This window comes from Akebia trifoliata, unplaced genomic scaffold (assembly GCF_017979445.1).
Source record: "Akebia trifoliata isolate Shusen 1 unplaced genomic scaffold, ASM1797944v1 Contig01422, whole genome shotgun sequence".
Lineage (NCBI taxonomy): Eukaryota > Viridiplantae > Streptophyta > Magnoliopsida > Ranunculales > Lardizabalaceae > Akebia > Akebia trifoliata.
Genome location: NW_028237694.1, coordinates 1,767 through 24,033, shown reverse-complemented (window position 1 = coordinate 24,033; position 22,267 = coordinate 1,767). Strand labels below are relative to the sequence as shown.

Here is a 22,267-nt window from a genome sequence, read left to right as displayed (position 1 = left end):
TTCTCCCTTCATGCATTCTCTTATTTCTCTCCTTCCATGTGTAGTACACCATAGCACAAAAAGACATTTGCTAATTTGTTGAGAAGGCATAAGTTGCTTCCGAAGACGGTGAGTCAACCACATTCTTTATAATTCCACAGTGCCATAACACCTTCAACCAAATGCCATGACTGAATATGCACGTGAGGACATTTCTACATCTTGACAGCAAAGACAACAATTTGAAATAATAACCAGCCATCTCTTTCTTAAAGTTTCTATTTATGGCCATCCAAGCAATGAAAGAATGTTTTGGAATACAAAATTTATTCCATATCAATTTTATCCAGGGCACCAAAATATCCCTCATCGTATAGACTCTCAAACACTATTAAAAGAGAATTTTCTTATTGACACTAGAGTCCAAACCACTGTCTTCTTCGTTTGGCCATAGAACTAGGTTATTTCCTTTCTTTGTTACAAATTTCCCGACTTCTATCATCATCGTCTCCTCGAATATTTCACCCATTAGCATATGTAAAATCTCATACAACAGTATTCGAGTGACTATTCAACTTATAGATACTCCTCCCATATTGCATGATAATAAACCTATTCTCTAGCCAAAGGTCCTACCAAAACCTAATAGTAGAACCATCGCCAACAATGTATCTGATATAAGGAGCATCAAGGTTTCTAACATTTAAAATCCCTCTTCAAGACTAGGATGCATCGTTTGGACAAATGCAAGACCAGATATCATCGTTCCCTACATACCTTGCCCTTATCCATCTACTCCAAATGGAGTCATTTTTTACAAATTTCTAGTAGAGTTTCATTAGACCAATAAAATTCCAGTCTCGTATGTTATGAGAGTCCCCCTTTTTTATAAGATTTACAAATAGATTTCCAACTAGTAGGATACTTGATCCAATTAAAGAAGGACCACTCCAAAGAAATGGATTCAGAAGGGGTTCAATGTTTGCCACAACACCCTTTGCAATCGCAAAACGGGGTGTCTAGAAAATTTGGAATCTAGATAAGAAAGATTTGATTAATTTCACACAACCCGCATACGATAATAAATGAGCTTTCCAACCTTCTATCCTCTTGATAATTTTATCATTGAGAGGTTGATGCGGGATGATGGAGGAGATAATAAAATGTAAGATTTAGAGAATTCTAGTTGGGGATTTGGGCTAGGATAGGGTAAACCCAAAAGTACAATATATTATTTTTCTCGCAATTACGATGGGATACATGAAAAGGGTTAAAGGTAAAGGTTTATAGGTTATAGAAATATGAAAAATATTAATGAAATAAGGGTCAAAGAAAGTGGGGAATGACTAAGGGTCAATGTTTGTTGGTTTCAAGAATTAAGAATCAAAAAAGAAATTTCAAGAATCAAGAATAAAAAAAGTAAAATAAAATCAAGAAAAATAAAAAAGAATAGAAAAGAAAAATAAAGCTTTAAAAAAATGATAAAAAATTAGTTGAATTGAGAGGATTTTAAATCGATGATTAATTAATTAGTCTTAATTAGGCTTTAAAGGGATTACATAGTCTAATAAGTGGAAAAGACTAAAAAGGACAAAAAAACTAATAAAAACAAAATTATTCAACACTTACCCTCAAGTTGGTGCGCGAATATCAACAACACTCAACTTGGACAAGACACCTTCAAAGGCAGTTTTGCTAACACCTTTACTAAGTATATTAGCGAGTTGTTGAGATGTACAAATAAAGGAAATACAAATCTGCCTAGAAACAATATTTTCTCTAATGAAATGTTGATCCACTTCGATATACTTCGTTTAGTCATGCTGAATTGGATTTGCTATTATGTTAATAGTTAATTTATTATCACAATATAGTGAAAAACAGGTTGTCACGGGAAAACACAAATCAGCTAATAAGGTCTTGAGTCACAATAACTCATACGCCAAGTGTCATACCTCTGTATTCTAACTCAGCACTAGACTAAGAAACCACATCCTGTTTCTTACTACGCCAAGTTACTAAGTTGCCATCAATTTTAGTACAATAACTATTGGAAATAATCTAGTTATTTTAGCTCCAATTGTTAGACCTTGTGAAGTCTTGTGGTAGGTCTATTGGATATTGTGAAAATCTGCGACTACAATAGAACTGTTGTGAACTGCTTGTGAAGAACTGCTATGGATTGCTTGCGACAATTTTATTGGACCTTGTGAAGATCTACGACAACAATAGAACTGATGTGGACTACTTATGACAAGTCTATGAGACCTTGTGAAAGGTTGTGACAGTAGTAGGACTGCTTGTGAGGGCTTGCGACACTTTGTGATAGACTTGTGAGGGCTTGCGACAAACTTGATGATTTGCGACAGTAGTAGAATTGTTGTGGGCTACTTGTGACAAGTCTGTGGGTGGAAAGCTTTCCAACAAAGCTAAAATCCCTAGAATCTCATAAAAGAACCATGGATTGGGTATGATCTTATTAGAATGGAAAGATGTTGGATTAGAAACAAAGACCAAAGAGGGAAGAAGTCCAAGGTAAAAAAAAAAAAAAAGGAAAACCTATAAACATAAGGTGAAATTGCTCATAAAGAATAAATGAAATTTCAATTGAATGAGGGCATTTTTTTTGGCTTAAACATCCGAGAATCTTTGGTAGGTAGCACATCGGTGCCCACGAAACTTCTTCTTGCAGATTTAAACTAGTCGTGTTGTGAATCTTGAGGTGGTGGTGATAGTGGAGAAATCCCCCACAATCTCTATTGTAGATAAACCCAAATCCTTATCTAATATCATCATGGCTCTTAGACCTAAACTAAGTGGCAAGATGAAGGGAGAAACAATTCATCACTTCATGACTCAATTCAAAGTGAGGCCTTTAAGATCAAGAGTGAAGATATAAGGACCATCACTTTGACGTTCATGAATATTGTTATCTAGGGAACTAAGTTGTACGAGTCCCTAGTAAAATCAAGGCCAAAGACATTTGAAGACAAACTTGAAGGTGGAAAACTAAATGAAAGAGTCATGCAGGAGTAACATTGAAATGTACATTGATTTTGACATTCTGATGTGGTGGTGCACACATAACCATAGATTCTTTTCACTCGTATCGATGGTAAAAGCCTCTATGGTTATGTGTGCACCACCACATCAAAATGTACAATCAATGTAAATTTTAATGTTACTTCAGCATTATCCTAAATCAAATTAGAGGATGTCCTTAGAAGTCAGGGCCATGGGAAACTTGTTGCAAGTGTAAAAGCTAAAAGGCCTCAACTCCAGAAAATCGAAGAAAAATAACTTGAGGATGAAGAGGAGCCAGGATAACATATCTCATTTTGATTGGATCCAGAATCGCAACTTCAATCCATTTGAATACTCTTCATATAAGGGTTGTGTATTCCTTCTGATCATTTGGATAGTATAGTGGAACTTAGAGACCAAGTTTTGGTATTGTTCATATTGAAAATAAATTATATTAAAACAAAATCTTTAACATCTACTACCCTTGCAACCACCAGCATTGTGCTAATAATAGACAGTTAGAAAATGATGATAATCATATTTTGTTTTGTTTTAATTAGGTGAGAGATTTCATTAAGGAAAAAAATAGAAGAAGAAAAGAAATAAAGAACAAACCATGGAGGTGAAAAAGATCTACCAATCTGAGAAGCAATCTGTTGGACTGCCAAAGTACAAAGATCAAACTAATTTACCATCCCAAATAACACAACCATAGTGCTTCTACATCAATAACTATTCATAAATAAAATAATGTAAATCAGTTTACATTATTTATTTACATCTATGAATAATATATGTAAAATACACATACCTAGACTTGTCCTATGTATTGACATAATGTAGTTTCTTTAGTACTTATTTTAATTTTATGTAAGGGCATTTATTTCTATTTACTTTTTAGGTTTTATATATATCTATCAAGCTCTTATTAATGAGACTTGAGAATTACCTTCTACAATTCTTTTTGTTATCAGAGCCTCTAGAGGCTCTATCGTCCTCTCCCTTTGGGCCCCCTTTCTTTTTTTTTTCTTCTCCTCTCTCCTCTTTTCTTCTCTCTGCGATATAAGCTGCTATTTGCTGTTCAACAGCAACTAGGATTACATTTTTAGGCCCTGCAACAACAACTAGGGTTGAGTGGAGGACCAACGACAACAGCTATGTTGTTTTTAGGTTGTGTAAACCCTACGACAGAGATTACAGGAAACCTCTTTGAGTGGTGTTCAACCTTGCGACAACAACTATGTTGTTTTTGGGTTGTGTAAACCCTGTGGTAGAGTCTACAATAAAGCTCTATGAGTGGTGCTCAATCCTATGACAACAACCACATGTGTTGCACCCTGTTTCAACAACTACAGTGGGATTATGAGTTGTGTTCAACCCTGTGATAGCCACCACATAGTGAATTTTTTGGGATTCCTTGAGTTTTGCTACAATGTGCAGCTCTCTCATTCTTTTGACTACAACGAGTTTGTTTGTTTCTGGCCTTCTGGTATAGATCTCCCTTCAAGCAAAATTTACTCCTTTCTTGTTTGTTCTCGTTAGCATGACATCACACCAAGAAACCAAGGACATCAACTCTAGTCTTGGGGCAAACTCCTCTGCCCAACATATTACTAATGCCCTATTAGATGGTCAAAATTTTCAGTCCTAGTCTCGATCTGTTAAGCTTTATTTGGGTAGAAGGAAATTGGATGGCTTTTGAGTACCATCACTAAGCCACCCCTCACTGATCCCAAAATTGAACAATGGGAGATCGATAACTACACCATTCTTGGATGGCTTTTCAATTCCATGGAGCAACGTAAATACACACTGGATCTCTTTTAGGACACTGGTATGCTTGGTTGTCGTCTAGCCTTCTCCCCTATGGATCAGAATCATCGTCTTCATGCCAAAACTGGTAATTTATTATCTAATCCTTCTTATCAGAGACTTGTAGACCACCTGATTTATTTGACTAACACAAGACTAGATTTGACATTTGCGGTTAGTGTGATTAGTCAGTTCATGCATGCCCGATGCACTTTTCATCTTGATGCAGTTTATCGTATTCTTCGATACTTGAAGTGTTGTCATGGTCTTAGATTTTTCTACTCCTCTACTGCCCAACCACATTTGTCATACTTCACTGATGCGGATTATACTGGTTCTCTTACAGATAAGATATCTACCTCTGGGTTTTATACCTTTTATGGTGATAACCTGATCTCATGGAAAAGTAAGAAACAAGGTGTGATTTTTCACTCTTATACTGAAGCAAAGTATCATGTTATGGCCATTGGCACTTGCAAGCTTATTTATGTTAGATTTTTGCTGTTGGAGCTAGGTTTTTCGATCCCTGGCCCTTCTACTTTGTTTTGCGATAACAAGTTTGCCATCATACTTGCTTATGATTCAATCCTTCATGAGAGAACAAGTATATAGAGGTTGATGTTCACTTTCTTAGGGAGAAAGTTTGCTTTGGTGCTTTACTGATAGTTTTTGTATCTTCTTCGAAACAACTTGTTGAGATGTCTACAAAGTCTGTTGGTCCTTCTGTAACTAACTCTCATCTTGTCAAGCTGGGTTTAGTAGATATATTTACTCCAACTTGAGGGAGAGTATTGGAAATAATGTAGTTTCTTTAGAACTTATTTTAATTCTATGTAAGGGCATTTATGTCTATTCACACTATGTAGTAGCATTTATGTCTATTTACTTTTTTAGGTTTTATATATATTTATGAAACTCTCATTAATGAGACTTGAGAATTACCTTTTACAATTCTTTTCTTTGTGCGTATACAACATGTATAACGATGAACAAATGCAAGAATTTATGAAAATTTCTATACAACATTATTTGATAGATAAAAAGACATTCATACTCATCGTCCATCCCCAATAATCTCATGGAGCGTTGGTTGAGTCTGCATTGGCGAATAATCTTCAACGACCAGGTTTGGCGAATAGTCTCCAACCGTTGGGTTTGGAGTCAACAATGAGCCATGCTGACTATTAGTTCTTTCTCCTAAGGTTTCTTGAGTATATTGACTTGTAGAGCTACTTAAATCATTAAACTGCCAATCTGTCAAGTATCCAGGCCTTGATATGTTGGTGCTTACTTCAGTATCTCCGAACAGCATGGCCACCACACATGACATTGATGGGTGTAGCATTGGTGATGCTTGTGTGCACAAAAGTGATACTCCAAGTACTATTTTTGCTCATTCTTCATTGAATTCAGATAATGTTGGATCAACAAGTTCTAATTCGCAATTATTTTCATGGAGATGCCAAGCCTAGAAAATTTAACAAAATGTGACAATAGTGAGGTGATCAATTTTTCATGGATGGAATTGCAAAATAAAGAATACAAAAATACTATTAGTGGGATCTAGCAGTAAGATTTTATCAACCCAAATCACATTTTTTTGGGAAAATCATTTTCCAACAAATCATATAGACCCTTAGCAATATTTTCCATACCCATTCAAGAAGATAAATCCTCTCTTTGTCCATGCTAAAGTCAAAATTTGGTCTCCCACAGAGAACCTCAAGATCAACGACCCAAAATCCAAACACATCGCCTTTTTTGTTAGGTACACACACATAGCATACTCTGGTGCCAGATAGCCACTTCAATAATAACCAGAAGTCAGTCGTTAATTTGAAATATACAAGAAAAAAATATTAAGTAAAGAACAAGTGAAGTGAGGGAGAAGGTTACATTGTCCCAACAACCCGATTGCTTATGTGGGTCATCTTGTCATCGTATAGTTTGGCCAAACCAAAATCTAAAATTTTCAGGTTGAGACCGGAATCAAGAAGAATATTACTGGCCTTGACATCTCTATGTACAATTCGGAGCCTTGATTCTTCGTGAAGATAAGCTAGACCCCTTGTTGTTCCCACGCATATGTCATAGTGGGTTGCCCAATCAAGATGCAAACCACTCTTTCCAGTTTATGCATACCAAATGTCATAAAGTATCTATTAAGAAACACATTTAAGTGAAAAAAGCTAACTCTGAATATTAGGAAAGTATATAGTTCCATTATAGAATCTTACCAAAGAGTGCTTGATCGAGGCTATTATTTTCCAAGTACTCATAAACCAGGAGTCACTTATCTCCCTCGATACAACATACATACAATTTCATAAGATTGCGGTGTTGCACAGCTGATATGGTAGCAATTTCTGCTACAAACTGATGCTTTCCCTGGTAGGATGATGCTGAGAGTTGCTTCACAACTACAATTCTCCCATCAGGAAGTTTTCCCTATAAAGAGTTTCACAGTTGCATGAAAAAATAAATGAATGTTCTTTATTTAAAACTTTTTAATGCCTTTTTTGGTTTTTACTCCTTTCCCCCCATCTATTTGTTGTAGTGTGTCTAGACAAAAGGAAAAGCTCAAAAAGTGTATCAACCCATGCATAACTGACTCATGTCGGGATATTATTGTATAAAAAAAACTATAATATGTGCTTTAATGCTTCTTATTTAGTTGTCCTTGATTGAATAAAACTGACTTACCTTATAAACGGGCCCAAATCCTCCCTGTCCTAGCTTATTTGTAGGGATGAAGTCTTCTGTGGCAGACCTCAACTCATCATAAGTATAAGTGTTTGGTCTAAAAGCTATTCCAAGAAGCTATGCAAATTCAACAATAAAGGTAGGGTATAAATATGCCTCTCTTTCTATCAGTGAGTCATGAAGAATGACTTGTTTAAAAATACATGATACCTTACTGTATAAACAAAAACTCCAACGCTTGGGATTTGTACGTATTTTGATAACACACTCGGAGATACTTATAACGAGGATAAATCTCGATTGTTGGATTTTGTGTTCAAATGGGTGGGATCAAAGTATTATATGTCAAAATATTTCAACAGTCCCTGGAAATGGAAATATTTTGAATAGTGTAGAAATAAATTCAATTTTCATGGAAATGTTTTAAAAGTGATGAAAATATTAAAAAGTTTTTCATTGTAATTGTAGAAATGATAAAGCTGACATGAAAACACACTCATAAGCAAGGTATTGAATTTTGATTTCGATATCTATTTTGACCATTATTTAGCAACAATTGTGTTACCTTCATCTTCATCAATGCCTCAACATTTTCTTTTTCGAATTAAAGAAAAGACTACAAGCAAAGAAATAAAGCTTATGACTCCAATAGCAACAACAATCCCCACTATCAGACCTTGTCTTTTTCTTCTTTTTCATAGTATTTGGTGGAGTAATACTAGCAGTGGGTACAAAATCTGAAGAACTTAATAGTTAATAACATTGAATGATGCGAAAATATAGAAGTTAAAAAATTTGAATTTCTTAACATCTTTTCTAACATATTATTACTGGAGTAGCACTGATGGCTGAAATTGAAGGTCTATATACACCTTGACCAGGTATACAAAAAGTTCCTTTTCCAGCCCAAAATAGATGAATTTCAAGGAAGTTCTCAGATACTTGAGCCTTGAATTCCCTTTGTATATTAAAGCAGGTTTGACCAGATCTGGATCTGGATTATAATATTGAGATCTGATAAGGGTCCGGGTCCAGTCCAATACTTATCAGATCAGTCCTAGACTGATCGGATCCTTATTGGATTGGAACTAAATTGACCCCAATTTAATGCATACCCGATCCATCGGTTACATATGTCAACAATAAAAAAAAAAAGAATTGACATGGACATAAATATCAAAAACACGCTAGGATGTTTTTCATGCTCCCCAAGAGTATGACTATAAGTGAGGATATCACCAAAAATAGACTACTATGAATTTTCAATGAATAGAAATAGAACTTGAAACCCAAGAGGCATGACAAGTCATTTAGACAAACCTTCACGACTCTCAAAAGCTTTCTTCCACTCCTCAGCTAATTTGATTCGAAATATGATGGTATTCACTTCTAAGATCAATCATGGATGACACACAAGCTCCAGATAATATAACAATAATTTCATCAAGTCTTGGGAAGGGAAAATGGTAATCTGATGATAGAATGATACATATGCCATGGTCAACCCTTTATGGGAGTCAACAATGCTAGATCAGCGCAAGGATGCTTATTTCTCTGATGTATCCCTTCTTTAATAAATCATTGACTTGGCGAGAGGTTGTTCATGTTCTTTTGGATTCGTGCGCCAGTGCACCTTATTTGGAAGACTAAAACTTGGAATCAAGTCAATTTGGTGTTACATGTCCCTTAAAAGGGGAAAACCATCAGGTAATTCTTTTGGCATGATTTCCTTCAATTCCTCCTAGGAGGTTTCAATATGTTAGATACCCCACAGGCGTTACATCAACTTTAGCTAATAGCACAAACATAACTTCATTTTCATTACTTTCTTCAACAAGTTGTGTTATTGTCAAAAAAGTATTTCCCTCCTCATTGATAGATTTAGGAGAATTCTCTTCTTTACTAGGCAATAACACAATTTTGAAGTTGTTAAATTGAAAGGCGTACCTATTTTTCCTACCATCATGAGTGACAATTTTGTCAAATTGCCATGGTCTCCTTGGAAGTAAATGGCATGTACATCCATAGGAACCACATTACACCACACATTAGCTTTGTAGTTTTTTTCCCATGGAAATAGAAAATTAATCATTCTTGACTTACCTTCACATCAATACCTTTTTTGAGCCAAGAAATGCAAGAAGGTTTTGAATGTGGTTAGGTCTTCAATTTGAGTTCCTCCACCATTGCTTCTGAAGGGATGTTCTTATAACTTCCACCGTCAATCACAATAGTACATAAATTACGTTGCACTTTTCTTTAGTTTTGTAGATACTTGAGCAAAGCTAACTTAAGTCATACTGAAATTTTGAAGTAGTCACGTAAACTACCAAACTTTCACCACTTCAGGCTCAATTTCTTATTTTTCCATGAGGTCAACCTAAAAGACAGGTTTTAAGGATTCATTAATCACATCATCATTTTCTTCATCCTTCACATAATTGACGCAAACACCTACTTGACACTTAGGACTTGCACTATGCCCTACTTGCACATATGAGAAACAAGTAAAAGGCTTCCCTAGACCACTTATATTAGAAACATGTATAGAATCACTTGTGGGTGCAGGCGTTTTGGTAGGTACCTGGTGGTATTGATATAACCACCACCCCTAAAAACAGTGCCCCTACCTCTAGAAGATTCACAATGTTGATATACATTATTAATATCCATCATTTTCTTTTTATGACTTCTTCAAACAATTCGAGCTTCAATTTTTAAGGCCAATTGGTATGCATCATTGAGTTTCCCTGCATTGTATCTCAATTTCATCACCAATCGATAAGCACAAATCATTGACATACCAAGCCACAATTGTTCTTCAGTTTCTTGAATGTCATTTCGAACTGTGAGTCGATCAAATTCTTTTGTACACTTAGTTGCACTCTTTGAATCTTGATTAAGATTGTTGGATTGAAAAAATACGATTTGAGCATAATTAATGGGAAGGAACTTTTCTTTAAGTCATGATTTCATTTTTCCCAAGGTGAAATTTTAGGATTACCTTTTCGAATGCAGAGTTCTTGAACCTTATCAAACCATGTCAATGCATAACTGTGAAGTCGAGTAGTCAGTATCTTGACATGGTGATCGACCGAAATCACTTTTAAATAAAAAAACTTGTCACGAAAATAAGCAAACAAGAAATTACTCAAGGTTCAATTGCCCATGGAACTCTACTTAAAAAATCAATGATTTGATCACCTTGCACATTGTCATTAGCAAAGGGATTAACATCGATTCCTTCATCCAAAGATACCAATTCACTCACATGATCTCTAGGAGCTTCTTATCGTTCTAAACGTACAATAAGCTTCAATTTGTCTATGTAGTTCATGGATTTCATTGTATCTAACATCACAATTGGCATGTATCTGATTGCCTTGTATTGCTGCCATTGTGAGAAGAAAGAAAATATTAAATCCTCAAGGAGCATGAGAGCAAGATTTGATCCCAAATGATCTAATTAGAGATCGGATAATTAAAACAAAAGACAAATTTTACTAGAATGTAAAACTGTACCTTAAAATGATGCTTACAAGGACTCAAAGTCCACTAAAAAACTCAATTCAATATCTCTCCATACTGGACACCCCCTCTCCTTCGAGCCTTTATAGACTTTGTTTCACACCTACCAACCACCCTCTATCAATGTAAACTCTTCACCATATCACCTAGCCTTCACCTTCTCACCTACCTTAATAACTCCTCATTCTTTTCAAGTAAGGGCATTTTACGAAGGTAACTTCCTAAGAAATGAAAGCATCTATGGCTCACTAAATTAACTCTCAAGATTTGAGAAAATAAATAAAATACAAATTCTTAAATCAATAAAACTAAAATTGCCCTACTAGATGTTCACAACTACATCAATATTGGCATCTAGGTTGGATTTTGTGAGGAGTATAGCTAAAAAAGGAATATGTGTCCAAGAAAAATTAAAAGTATTAGTATTTCTCTCAAGGATATTTTGAAGATCTTTTCCTTCTTGTTAGACATACAACAATCTTCTTGTTAGGCATCATAGTTCCTAATTAAATTGTTCCATTTAAAAATCAAAGGAAAAGAAAAAAGTTATTACTTACAACGTGGAGAATCCCAATTGCATGGAAAATTTTGTTGAAGACAATTCAAACCTAAAGACAAAACACTGGATGGAAAATAAATGTATCTAGATTAAAAGAAACCACCAAAGCATAATGCAATTGTGCATGTAGCATCTAGATCATTTTATCAACATATGTATTTGGATGAAAAGTTCAATAATTGGTATTATAGCTCCAGATCAAACAAAAAAATCTATAAGGTTTCAAGTGTTTTTCAAATGATTTTATGGAGCATCAGAGAAATCAGTCCAATTCTTCATCGGTCATCCACCTTAACACTAACAAACTGACAAGTCGAACTCACCGAATCATTGTCGGTTGTATTGGCCAGAAGGTCCAATCGACGGCATTGCCAATTCGTCTCCCCAATAAACTTTGTTTTTATTAAGGTTTTTGAACCTTAACATAAGAGGTAATTGTTTTTTTTACTTGTTCAATTTGACCCCAATTTTGACCCGATTGATCCAACCCATTTGATAGTTGCTTGGCTTAGTCGACCATTAACTGAGTCGTTTACTAGGTTTGATCAATCTTTTTGATTGGTTGACCAAATTATGTACTGAGTTTAGTTTGGGAATATCTTAGATAATCACTTTTTCTAGAAAGTCAGTTTAAAAAAATAGATTCGTTGTTTAAGTTTTGTTTGGCATTTTCAATTTATTTGATTAAGTTTAAATTTCAATTAGCCGAGGAATCAATTATCTAACAATATGTTTTGATTTATGTTTGGCTTGTCCATGCATTCAGAATTGGTTTTTTAGATTATTAGTTATCTAGCATCAATAATCTTTTTTTTTTTTTTTTTGGTTTTAACAAGCTTAATATACTTTGACCAATTTAAGTCAACATCAATTGACTGTTAGTTCGACATTTTTTTCAATCCCGAGCCTTAAGTTGTGTGTCGGACCTTTACAATTGAAGACTCCAATAAAGTTGCTCAACCTCAAGCACATCGACAAAACGCTCATAATGTATGTATATAAAAACCCAAAAGGGTAATGAAACCACCTATATCATTCCACAACACCTAGATAATTGTTAGGTCGACTCATATTGGTTAAGAAATCTTATTGCTTGATCCATTTTTTCATCAGAACTTTCAGGAATTGAAAATGGCTTGTCGGGAGTCAAAAATGGCCAAAAGGGTATTTTGATAATTTTACCACCCTTGGGACATGTCCCTTCCCTTGATGAGGTTTGAAAATCTTATATTGGCAAGATCTTGAAAATCCTTGAACCGTTTAATCATTAGACCTACCGAGAACTCAAAATGACCTAAAAGGGCATTTTGGTAATTTACTCGGCACCACTGGGTACAATGACCAAAGTCCTTAGCAGCAAGCTTCATGTTTCACCAGGGTCACCGAGGTGATTACTAGGGCTGATTCCCTTGTATATCCCATATCCTTTGCGTCGTTGGGAACCTTAGGACCTGGTAGTATGTTGAGGGGACAACCCTCATCTCATGTGTTCACCACCTGCCTAGGATGGCATTATATGGGGAACTTGCTTAAACGATCATGAACCTGGTTATCAAGGTCATTGGCCTGGCTTGTACGGTTGGTTTATTCTCTCCTCATGGTTGGTTTATTCTCCCATCAAACCCAATCAAAAGGACTCCCGCTGGGGCAAGCACGTTTCTGCTAAGACCCATCTTTAGAAAGGTTAAAACGTACAAAATGTCGACAAAATTGCTGTTGTCAATCAACACCTTCTTGAGAGTGAGGTGCCCACCTAAAGGGTTACCACTAATGCATCATAATGGGGTCTGACAACCCTTTTCAGATCCTTGTCCATGAAAGTCACGGTCTATTCTTCATAGGGTTCTGTCTGTTCTATAGGCCTGTTTCTTGTCGTGTAAACGTGACCAAGGTGTTCTGCTCGCCTCCTCTTGTTTATTTCGTTCTGCTTAGGCTTGACTTTCTACTCTCCTACTGAAGGATAACATCTATAATTGCTACCTCTCCATCCTGCCCTTCAACAGGTGGTTGATCAAGCCTTTGATTCTTGTATCAGGGATGATTCTCCCTCTATCTTCTAGGTAGGTCTCTTAGTCTACCCTACTCTGCCAACCTATGTAAAAACCTTCTCGAGGCCTAGGACCTATTAGTGGTGTGTGTGCCCATACCTTGTGATACTCACAGTATTGCTTATCTCGACTTTTCTGATCTCAAAGAAGTTACGCTGGCCACTCAAAGTAAGGCTCATTTGCGATGAACAGTAAAATCTCACTAAGGAGCAAAGAGAGTTATGTCCCCTCTCTCCTCCACTCCCTGTCCTGCTCTAGCGGTCTCTTCCTGCTCTGTTGATGTGGTTGATGTTATTTGTTAGGTTGCACTACAACATGTATTACTTTGCTCTTCTTGATCGAATTTTGGAGATTATCTTCTAGCCTAATATAATTTTTTGCTCTTTCGAATAGCTCGCTCAATGTCTCTGGTCTCTTCTTCACAAGAAACCTATAGAACCCTGAGCCAGATGGCAAAGAGTTTCTGAATGCCACTGTCACCGTTCTCTCATTGCATTTCTCCAGGGACATCGCTTCTTCCCTGAATTTTCTTGTAAACTCTTTGAGTCTTTTCTCAGACTGCATCCTCATGCTTAGTAGAGTGTCTAGGTCTCCTCCACTCTTTTTGTTGCTAATGTACTGTGTTACATAGGTAGTATAAAGCCCCTCGTAAGAAGCTACTGACCAACATGGCAACTTGTGAAACCAAGTTAATACGTTCCCCTACATATTATAAGGGAATAGCCTACACTTCCCTTCCTTCAAAGCAAGCATCTGTAGGTAGTGGAATAGATGCTCTACCGGGTCTTTTATTCCTGAGTAAGGAATGAAATGTGACAACATAAACTTCTTCGAAATCTCTTCTGCTAAAATTTCCACTGTAAAGGGAGACCTCTAAATTTTCTTGACAGCTTTCGCTGCCACTATGCAAATATCTGTACTCTTTATAAACTCTTTTTCTTTTCGGATCATCTTTTTTATCTCCTCTCAAGTTAAACCCATTGCAAGCTCTACCTAAATAGTTGAAATAGCAACTTATGTCTCTCCCTCTCCTATTGGGATAAACGATTGAGAATTTCCTTCAACATTGGAAATGCGTTCATCCCTAGTAGGAGGCTGAGGATCCCTCGATGGGGGATCTTGTCTTGCTGGTTGCTGGTTCTCAAAACGCTGACTCAGGTTCCGATTCTATTCGGCTAAGCCATCCATCTTCTTCTACATATCTTCTTGCTGCTTTCTCATGATTTCTAGCATTGCAAAGAGTTGAGCATCAGCAGTTGGTGCCACAGGTGAGGATGCATTGACTTTAGTGGTTCTTGTACATCTCACAATTGTTTTAACTGAAATCAATGAGTTATTGGTTTCCCACATGCGTCGTCAATTTTGTATAGCCAGAATCCAGTAAACGGTGCTGATGGACTTTGCTTCATAAGTTCGAAGTCAGTCATGTCACCTCCTTCCTCGTGTCTGTGTGGTACCTGCCAAAATCACTCCAACGCTCAAGTTTGAAAAGTAAAAGAAAAATCTAGTCAACTGGTTAAACCTCCAATCTGCCAAAAGATCCTCTTATTAGTACAAATAGTGTTATTTATAGATCCTTCCTGCGAATCAGGGTTTTCCCTTCTTACATCGGTGATCCTGGGGAATCCCTTGATTCCTTGGACCCATAAATGGAATGGGAATCTTCTAGATTGGATATACTATACTGGGAAGTATAGACACTCCATTTTTGTATTCACCTGATTAATCAACTCGTCAACCCGATTGAGACGGTTCTCAATGATGGATGATTATTCCAATACTTTATTTTGTTACTAGATATATTTTAGAAATTCAGATGAGGTATCTCAAGCAAACCAAACTCTAGAAACCACGCTACGCTAGGAAAATATGATTCAGAAACGAAAAAATCATCATTTTCAAACAAAAAGAAGCCTTTAATAAAAATCACTAAAAAATAACTAAATTACCAAAATACCTCTAACATCAAAACATCCTTATAGTCTATATTAAGCTTAGGTAAACCCTTTCAAACACATAAAATAACAAATTGAAATCAAATAAATTATTTTACCAATTTTCACCAAATTCGATAAAATTACGAAAATGCCCCTCATAGAGTTCGCGATCATTTCATGCCAAAAAATTCCTAAATGACACAAACCAATAATCCCATTGAATTCCTTATGAAAAATCAATTTCAAAATATCCCAGAACATCGAAAACCAACTTGAAACGTAAAAGTCCTCTTCGATGGTAAAATGGTAATTTTTTAATTTTAATAATTTTAAATTTTGAAATTAATAAATAAAATATTAATTAACATAAAATGAAACCTTAATAAAATTAATTAAAAAATTTGAACTAAGAAAATTAATCAACCAAGCCTTGAGGTAAAATTGTTGATGGTTGCCCACTTATTTAAGTGGAGTCCCTTTGATATTTATTAAAATACCCTTCCATCTGGGGGTCCAAATAATTAAAGATATAATTAGGGGATTCTCCACAAAACTTAAAAATAATTCTTTCATTGTACTCAAGATTTAAAAAACATAATTTAAAAGGCCAAGTCAATCTCATAAGACTTAAGTCAAAACCCTAATCTAAAGAAACCTAGTCAATCAAATAAGACTTAAGTTGAAACCCTAATTCACCTTATCTAAAAGGAGACCCAGTCAAACCCTAATTCTACCCAAAAAAAACTCTATAAATATAGGGTCTTCACAACCTAATTTCGTAGGTCAAAATAAACTTTAAAAAAATAAGTCAAAAAGTCTCTCTAACCTTCTCCAAACCTTAGTTTTTAAGCTTTAAATCCCTACTTATCATCCAAATCGTAGGTTTTGTAGAAAAACTTCCAAAAATAGTCCAAAAAATACTTAGAAATCCATCAAAAAATTTAATAAATACTTAGACCTACGAAGGAGGTAATTCATCTTGGAGATTCAAAGTAGATCGAGTGACGGAAACTAAGCGAGGAGTATTTAAGAGGAGTCATTCTACCAATTCTAAGGAAATAAATCATTGTGATCATCGTATAGGTATATCTTTATTCTATTTATTTTATTTATTTATTTTAGGTATTTAGTAATGTAATTCTTTTTGAGAAATAGTAGAGATCGACGTTTACTTGGCGGGGTTGGTGCCTAACACCTTCCAACCTCGTAACATGATTTCTGGACTTAGTTTCTTTTTATTCGTAGATTAGTTATTTTTATTTGTTAGAGTCAATATTCGGTTCCTAGACCGTAATAACTAAGTGACGACTCCCAAACCTCGAAAATCAAAAGTAGATCCGCACACCCCACGGATCGAGGACGCTTTTAGTGATGACTCTACTGGAGATTATTGAGGATTAGACTTGAAAAGTCCCAAATATGGGAAGCATTGCTAGAACGACTTAGTTTTTTATTTTATTTTTAGTTGTTTGTTTCTTTGTTTATTTTTATTTTTTATCATTCTTTTTAGTTCGATTATTGATTACTTGTTTGAATGGTGAAAATTTTATTTTAAAACATTTTTTATGGTTCAATCTAGGGTAACTCGGAATAACCTAAATAATGCAAGATTTCAAGAGGGTAATGATATGAAATAACGATTGTTAACCCATTTTTTTTATCTAGTTTATTTTATATTTTTGGGTTGTATTATCTTCTCTTGACATTATTTGGATTGATTTTGGGTATGTTATTTTGAAGTATCACTTTCTATGATTCAATCTAGAGTCATTGTAGGCTGACTCTAAACAATGAAAGATTCAAAGCGACATATGAATTGAGGATGGAATGATAGTGGTTGGGATGATAGTTATGAATTTTTTTTTTAATTCTTGGATGAATTTTTTTTAGCACGTTAATATGCATGGGTGATAAGTTGTAAAAATAAATTATTTGTGAGTGATGTGCTAAGAAATAAAAAAAGTTACTTTTCTTTAATGTTATTTGGGATGAGGATAGAATTCCAAGAAAAAAATCACAAAAAAAAAATAATAATAATAAAAAAATATTTTTATGTGTGGTGTGCCGTTAGTAAAAAATAATTTTTTTATTTTTCATCTTCTTCTCAAATAAATTATTTGTGAGTGATATGCTAAGAAATAAAAAAATTTCTTTTTTAACTATTTTTGGGATGAGGATAGAATTCCAAGAAAAAAATCTCAAAAAATATAAATATAAAAAAATATATATTTTTATGCGGGGTGTGCCATTAGTAGAAAATATTTTTTTATTTTTCATCTTCTACTCAAATAAATTATTTGTGAGTGATGTGCTAAGAAATAAAAAAATTTCTTTTTTAAATATTTTTTGGGATGAGGATAGAATTCCAAGAAAAAAAATCTCAAAAAATAAAAATATAAAAAAATATATATTTTTATGCGTGGTGTGCTGTTAGTAGAAAATATTTTTTTATTTTTCATCTTCTTCTCAAATAAATTATTTGTGAGTGATGAGCTAAAAAATAAAAAAATTATCTTTTTTAATGTTGTTTGTGATGAGGAGAGGATTCCAAGAAAAAAATATATAAAAAAAATAATAATAATTTTTGCGTGGGTGCCAATAGTGAAAACGTTTTTTTTTTTTTTTAATTTCTATTTTCTTCTCTAACGAGAAGAAGATGACGAAAAACAACAAAAAAAGAGAAACATCTCTCTCTCTCTTTATTGATTCTCGTCAATAGCGATTTCAAGAATTCTGATTTGGATTTTAATTTTCAATCTTAATCTTATCAACAATGATCAAAACCAAGAAAATATCAATAAATCTGAGTTATTGAAAAAAAAAATGAGAATTTCCCTTTCTTAAAATATATATATATATATATATATATATATATATATATATATATCAATTTTAAAAAAAATAAAAAAATTCATAACTCCCTATCCCTACAAATATCATCCTATCCTCGATTCAATATTCATTAAAATCTTAATTTATTTTGGATCGCCCAAAAGGGACTCTTGATTAGACCATAATAAAAAAAATTTCTTTTGTTTGGATTAAAAATAAAATTTTCCTCCTTGCTTATTTCAATGTTGGGTCATATTGATTATTCTTGTGCTACACCCATCTAACATGCTATGATCTTGATATACATATCCTTGATGTACATGCTTTGATTCGATCTTGATGTTATGAATATTGTGTGTATTTTTTTTTATCTAAAAAATGCCCCGGGCACACCCACCCTATTTTGCATACACTACTCGTACGTTTATTGCTTTGCACACTTGCATGTCCCTTTTAGCCAATGTGGCACTAGTGTATGGTCCGGTCTACTCGTGAGATACGACGTCATGCATGAAAATCACAACTCCAGTCACGTACCTTTATAATATATAAAACTAGGGCATCAGTACCGTTCGATCAGGTGATATTGAAAGGTATATTGATGCACCCCGGCTGGAGCGACCTTAGCCTTTGTCCTATTGTAAGCCGCAAAGTCTCATGTCTCAATCGCCAACCCTAGACTCGTATCTATACAGTATATCAAAGTTCACCAATTGCACTTCTTTGTCAAAATTGTTGCCTAAGCAAGATCCTACCTTAATGTACCCTACTATACGAGGGAGATAGACAACGTCTATTCCAGACGAGAAGTATTTAAGTGGGTCATTGCTCAGTATTGTGCACCACCTCTCATCTGGGGATTAAACTGGTTGCTTTTGACTTCAGAGATTTGACTTGGAGTCTTAAATTATCACCTATATGGTATATCAAACCAAGTTACCACATACCGTTTGATTGAGTATGCTTGAAAGGTATATAGGTGCATTTGGGTAAGGGTGGCCAGATAAATTGCATTGCACGTAGTAAACTTAGAGTCTAGAAACCTCCCTATAGGTCACGACTCGAACTTATCATGAGTGTTCCCGGGTTGCTTATTAAAATTGGACCTTACAAATCATGAGATCAGGAGTGTATGATTTTGAACTCAAGGATCAATTTTTTTTTGTTAAACCTAATTCGAAATTATTGTATTATTGTGTGCACCAACCCAATAAAGAATCCATTTTAAAAACTTGGCAATGGTTCATAATGACCCAATCCATCTCGATCCAATGATCATGATGGGCTAGACCATTTAAATTAAAATGGAATTCAAACTCTTTGCAAATTCAGGTTTCAACCCACTTTAAAAGAAGAATATTTTTCGAAAGAAGAATATTTTTCAGAAAAAATGTTTTCTAAAAAAAAAGAAAATGAAGGAAAAATGATTTATAAAAGATCTATTTTTTAATATACCTTGAAAATTTTCTGAAATATATTTTTCTAAAGAAAAAATAATTTTTACAAAAAATCTATTTTTTGTATGGACTTTGGAAAATTTACTAAAATGTATTTTTCTAGAAAAAGGAATAATTTGCAAAATAAAAAAATAGTTTAAATCAAATTTGTTGAAAGTTGTTATTCAATGAAAATATTACTTGTCAACGATTTTCAATAATTCAATAAAATCATTTTTCTTTTTAAAATAATCATTGCAATGAATTGTTTAATGGATTGGTGTACAAAATTCAATAAAATCTCAGGGTTCATTTAAAATGTAATCAAGGGGGTGACACTGATATTGATTAAGTTCACCTTCGACTGGGGTTACAAGGTTATTCTTGCACCTAAGTTCAATCGTCTAGCTAGGGTTGTAAGTCTGATTAGTTAGAACAAATGTTAGTACCAAGTGAATTGTCAGAAATGACCCCAAAATTTATCAAAATTACACAGTTATTCCCTGAAGATCATCGTACCTCAGTCCTGTCGATTGTAAGCAATGTCGTCAGTCCTCAGTCAGTAATCAAGCCCGTTGTAGGTACTTATCTTGAGTTTCCATGAGTTATGTGGCTTAGCTTGAGTCTAATGTTTTTTACCAATCCATCAATGTCATATTTTTTTTAGATTGAGTCTACTATTTTCCTGTTGAGTCGAATTAGTTTATCAAATCTATAGAGGTGTTTGTTGTCCCATCTGAAATTGATCGGATAAAGGAAATTTTTGAATACCTCGAGCACATTAACGGATTAACTAATAATTTAACTTCAAGGATAGATAATGGTCGGGGTCAATCTTTAATCGAGAAAGCAAAGGTCATTGACCTCGGAACAAATTTTTTTCAAGAAATTCAAATAGAAACCATCTTATCCCTAGAAGAACACAAGGGGATAATGAATTTACTCAGAAATTTCAAAAGACTTGTTCATGTGGTGGGATGAGGATATGTTAGGTGCAAGCTTGAGTGTTGTCTAACACAGAATAGATACTGGCTTAATAAAATGAGATCAAGGAAGATGTTATAAACTGTATTAATGTTATACTTCTCAAAATGGTAGAGCTCCCAGAATAGATTACCATTCTTAGACTAATGAAATAGTTGAAGTGGTATTAATATCTGATAATGGGTCGTACATCAAAGCTTAGGTCATTATTCTATGTTTAAAATTCAGGATCCGGCATCACAAATCATCCCCCTACATTCTCAGACTAATGGAAAGGTTGAAGTAGCCAATAAAAAATCTCAAAACAATCATCAAGAAAATGTGTCAATCACACCGGGATTAGTTAGAAAAGTTACCATTCACACTACAGGGTTATAGAAACAGTCTTACCCATTGAAAGTAAAATTTCATATCTCAAGGTCTTGATGGAAAGTCAATTGCTAGAAACAGACTAGGCTCATTATTGGGTACGAAGAGCTAAACTTGATTAAAGAAAAATAACTTAGAAGTTTTGTACTACGTGCAAACTTATCAAAGAAGAATCATTCGTACGTTTGAAAAATTGAGCACCCCTTCTTGACTATAGGAGGAAGTCTGAACCTAATTAGAGAGATCCATTCATTTAGAAATATTCATGAAAAAGTCGTCAGACTTCAAGATCATGATAGAATTGAACTACCAGAACCAACCAACCTTGATCAGATCAAACGGTACTAGATTTAAGGAGGCCATCTTTGGTCGAATCAATTTTCCTACTACCCAGTTCAATATCTCATTTCTTAGTCCTTGGCAACCTTTTAAAAAAAACTTATATTTTTTTCTTTTTCAGTCCAATCACCTAACATAGGGGAGGGAAAAATTCGAACTACATTTTGGTCTTATCTCAAAATTCTAGGGGTACGTAGGCAACCTGAAAAGTTACTTCAAGCTCGACTACATCAAAATAAAAAAAAAAAAAAAATAAAATAGATTTTCCTACAAAATAAAAAAAATTAAAAAAAAGATATTGTCAAAATGAGAAAGAAAATTCAAGAAAAAAGATAAAATTTAAAAGAAAATACCACACAAGGGGCATTCGGGTTTTTGAGCCTCAAAATTCCTTTCTTTTTATATCCAATCCTAAGTTTACCCATGAAAGTCCTCCTACGTAACATGCGAGAAAGTCAAGGAAGGTAGCAAAGCATGATCAGACAGTAACTCTAGAAGTTCAAAAGGGGAAGAAAAAGAAAAAAGCCTGCTAGGTTGAAAATCTGAAATGGCGTCTTCGAAAAAAATTAAGGCAAGCTCGCAAGGTTGAAAATCCGAAAGGACGGCCTTGAAAACAATTAGAGCAAATATAAAAAAATTTGCTAGGTTGAAAATTCGAAAGGGCTACTTAGGCAAAAATTAAGGTGAGTAAGCAAGGTTGAAAATTCGAAAGGACGA

At 34.4% G+C, this 22,267-nt stretch overlaps 1 protein-coding gene and 1 pseudogene across 1 annotated transcript; one reads left to right on the top strand and one right to left on the bottom strand.

The window, feature by feature from the left end:
- The first annotated feature begins 4,839 nt into the window (after positions 1-4,839).
- LOC147380401 (secreted RxLR effector protein 161-like) lies at positions 4,840-5,427 on the top strand. The gene has a single exon (XM_086431750.1). It carries the CDS (start codon positions 4,840-4,842, stop codon positions 5,425-5,427), a length of 588 nt encoding a protein of 195 aa, XP_086287876.1.
- A 1,181-nt stretch (positions 5,428-6,608) lies between these two features.
- Positions 6,609-14,223, bottom strand: LOC147380400 (putative LRR receptor-like serine/threonine-protein kinase At1g56140 pseudogene; annotated as a pseudogene).
- Positions 14,224-22,267: the final 8,044 nt, after the last annotated feature.

Bases quoted from the DNA above. Each gene is read 5' to 3' on its own strand.
- LOC147380401 (XM_086431750.1), top strand. From the start codon at position 4,840: ATGCTTGGTTGTCGTCTAGCCTTCTCCCCTATGGATCAGAATCATCGT.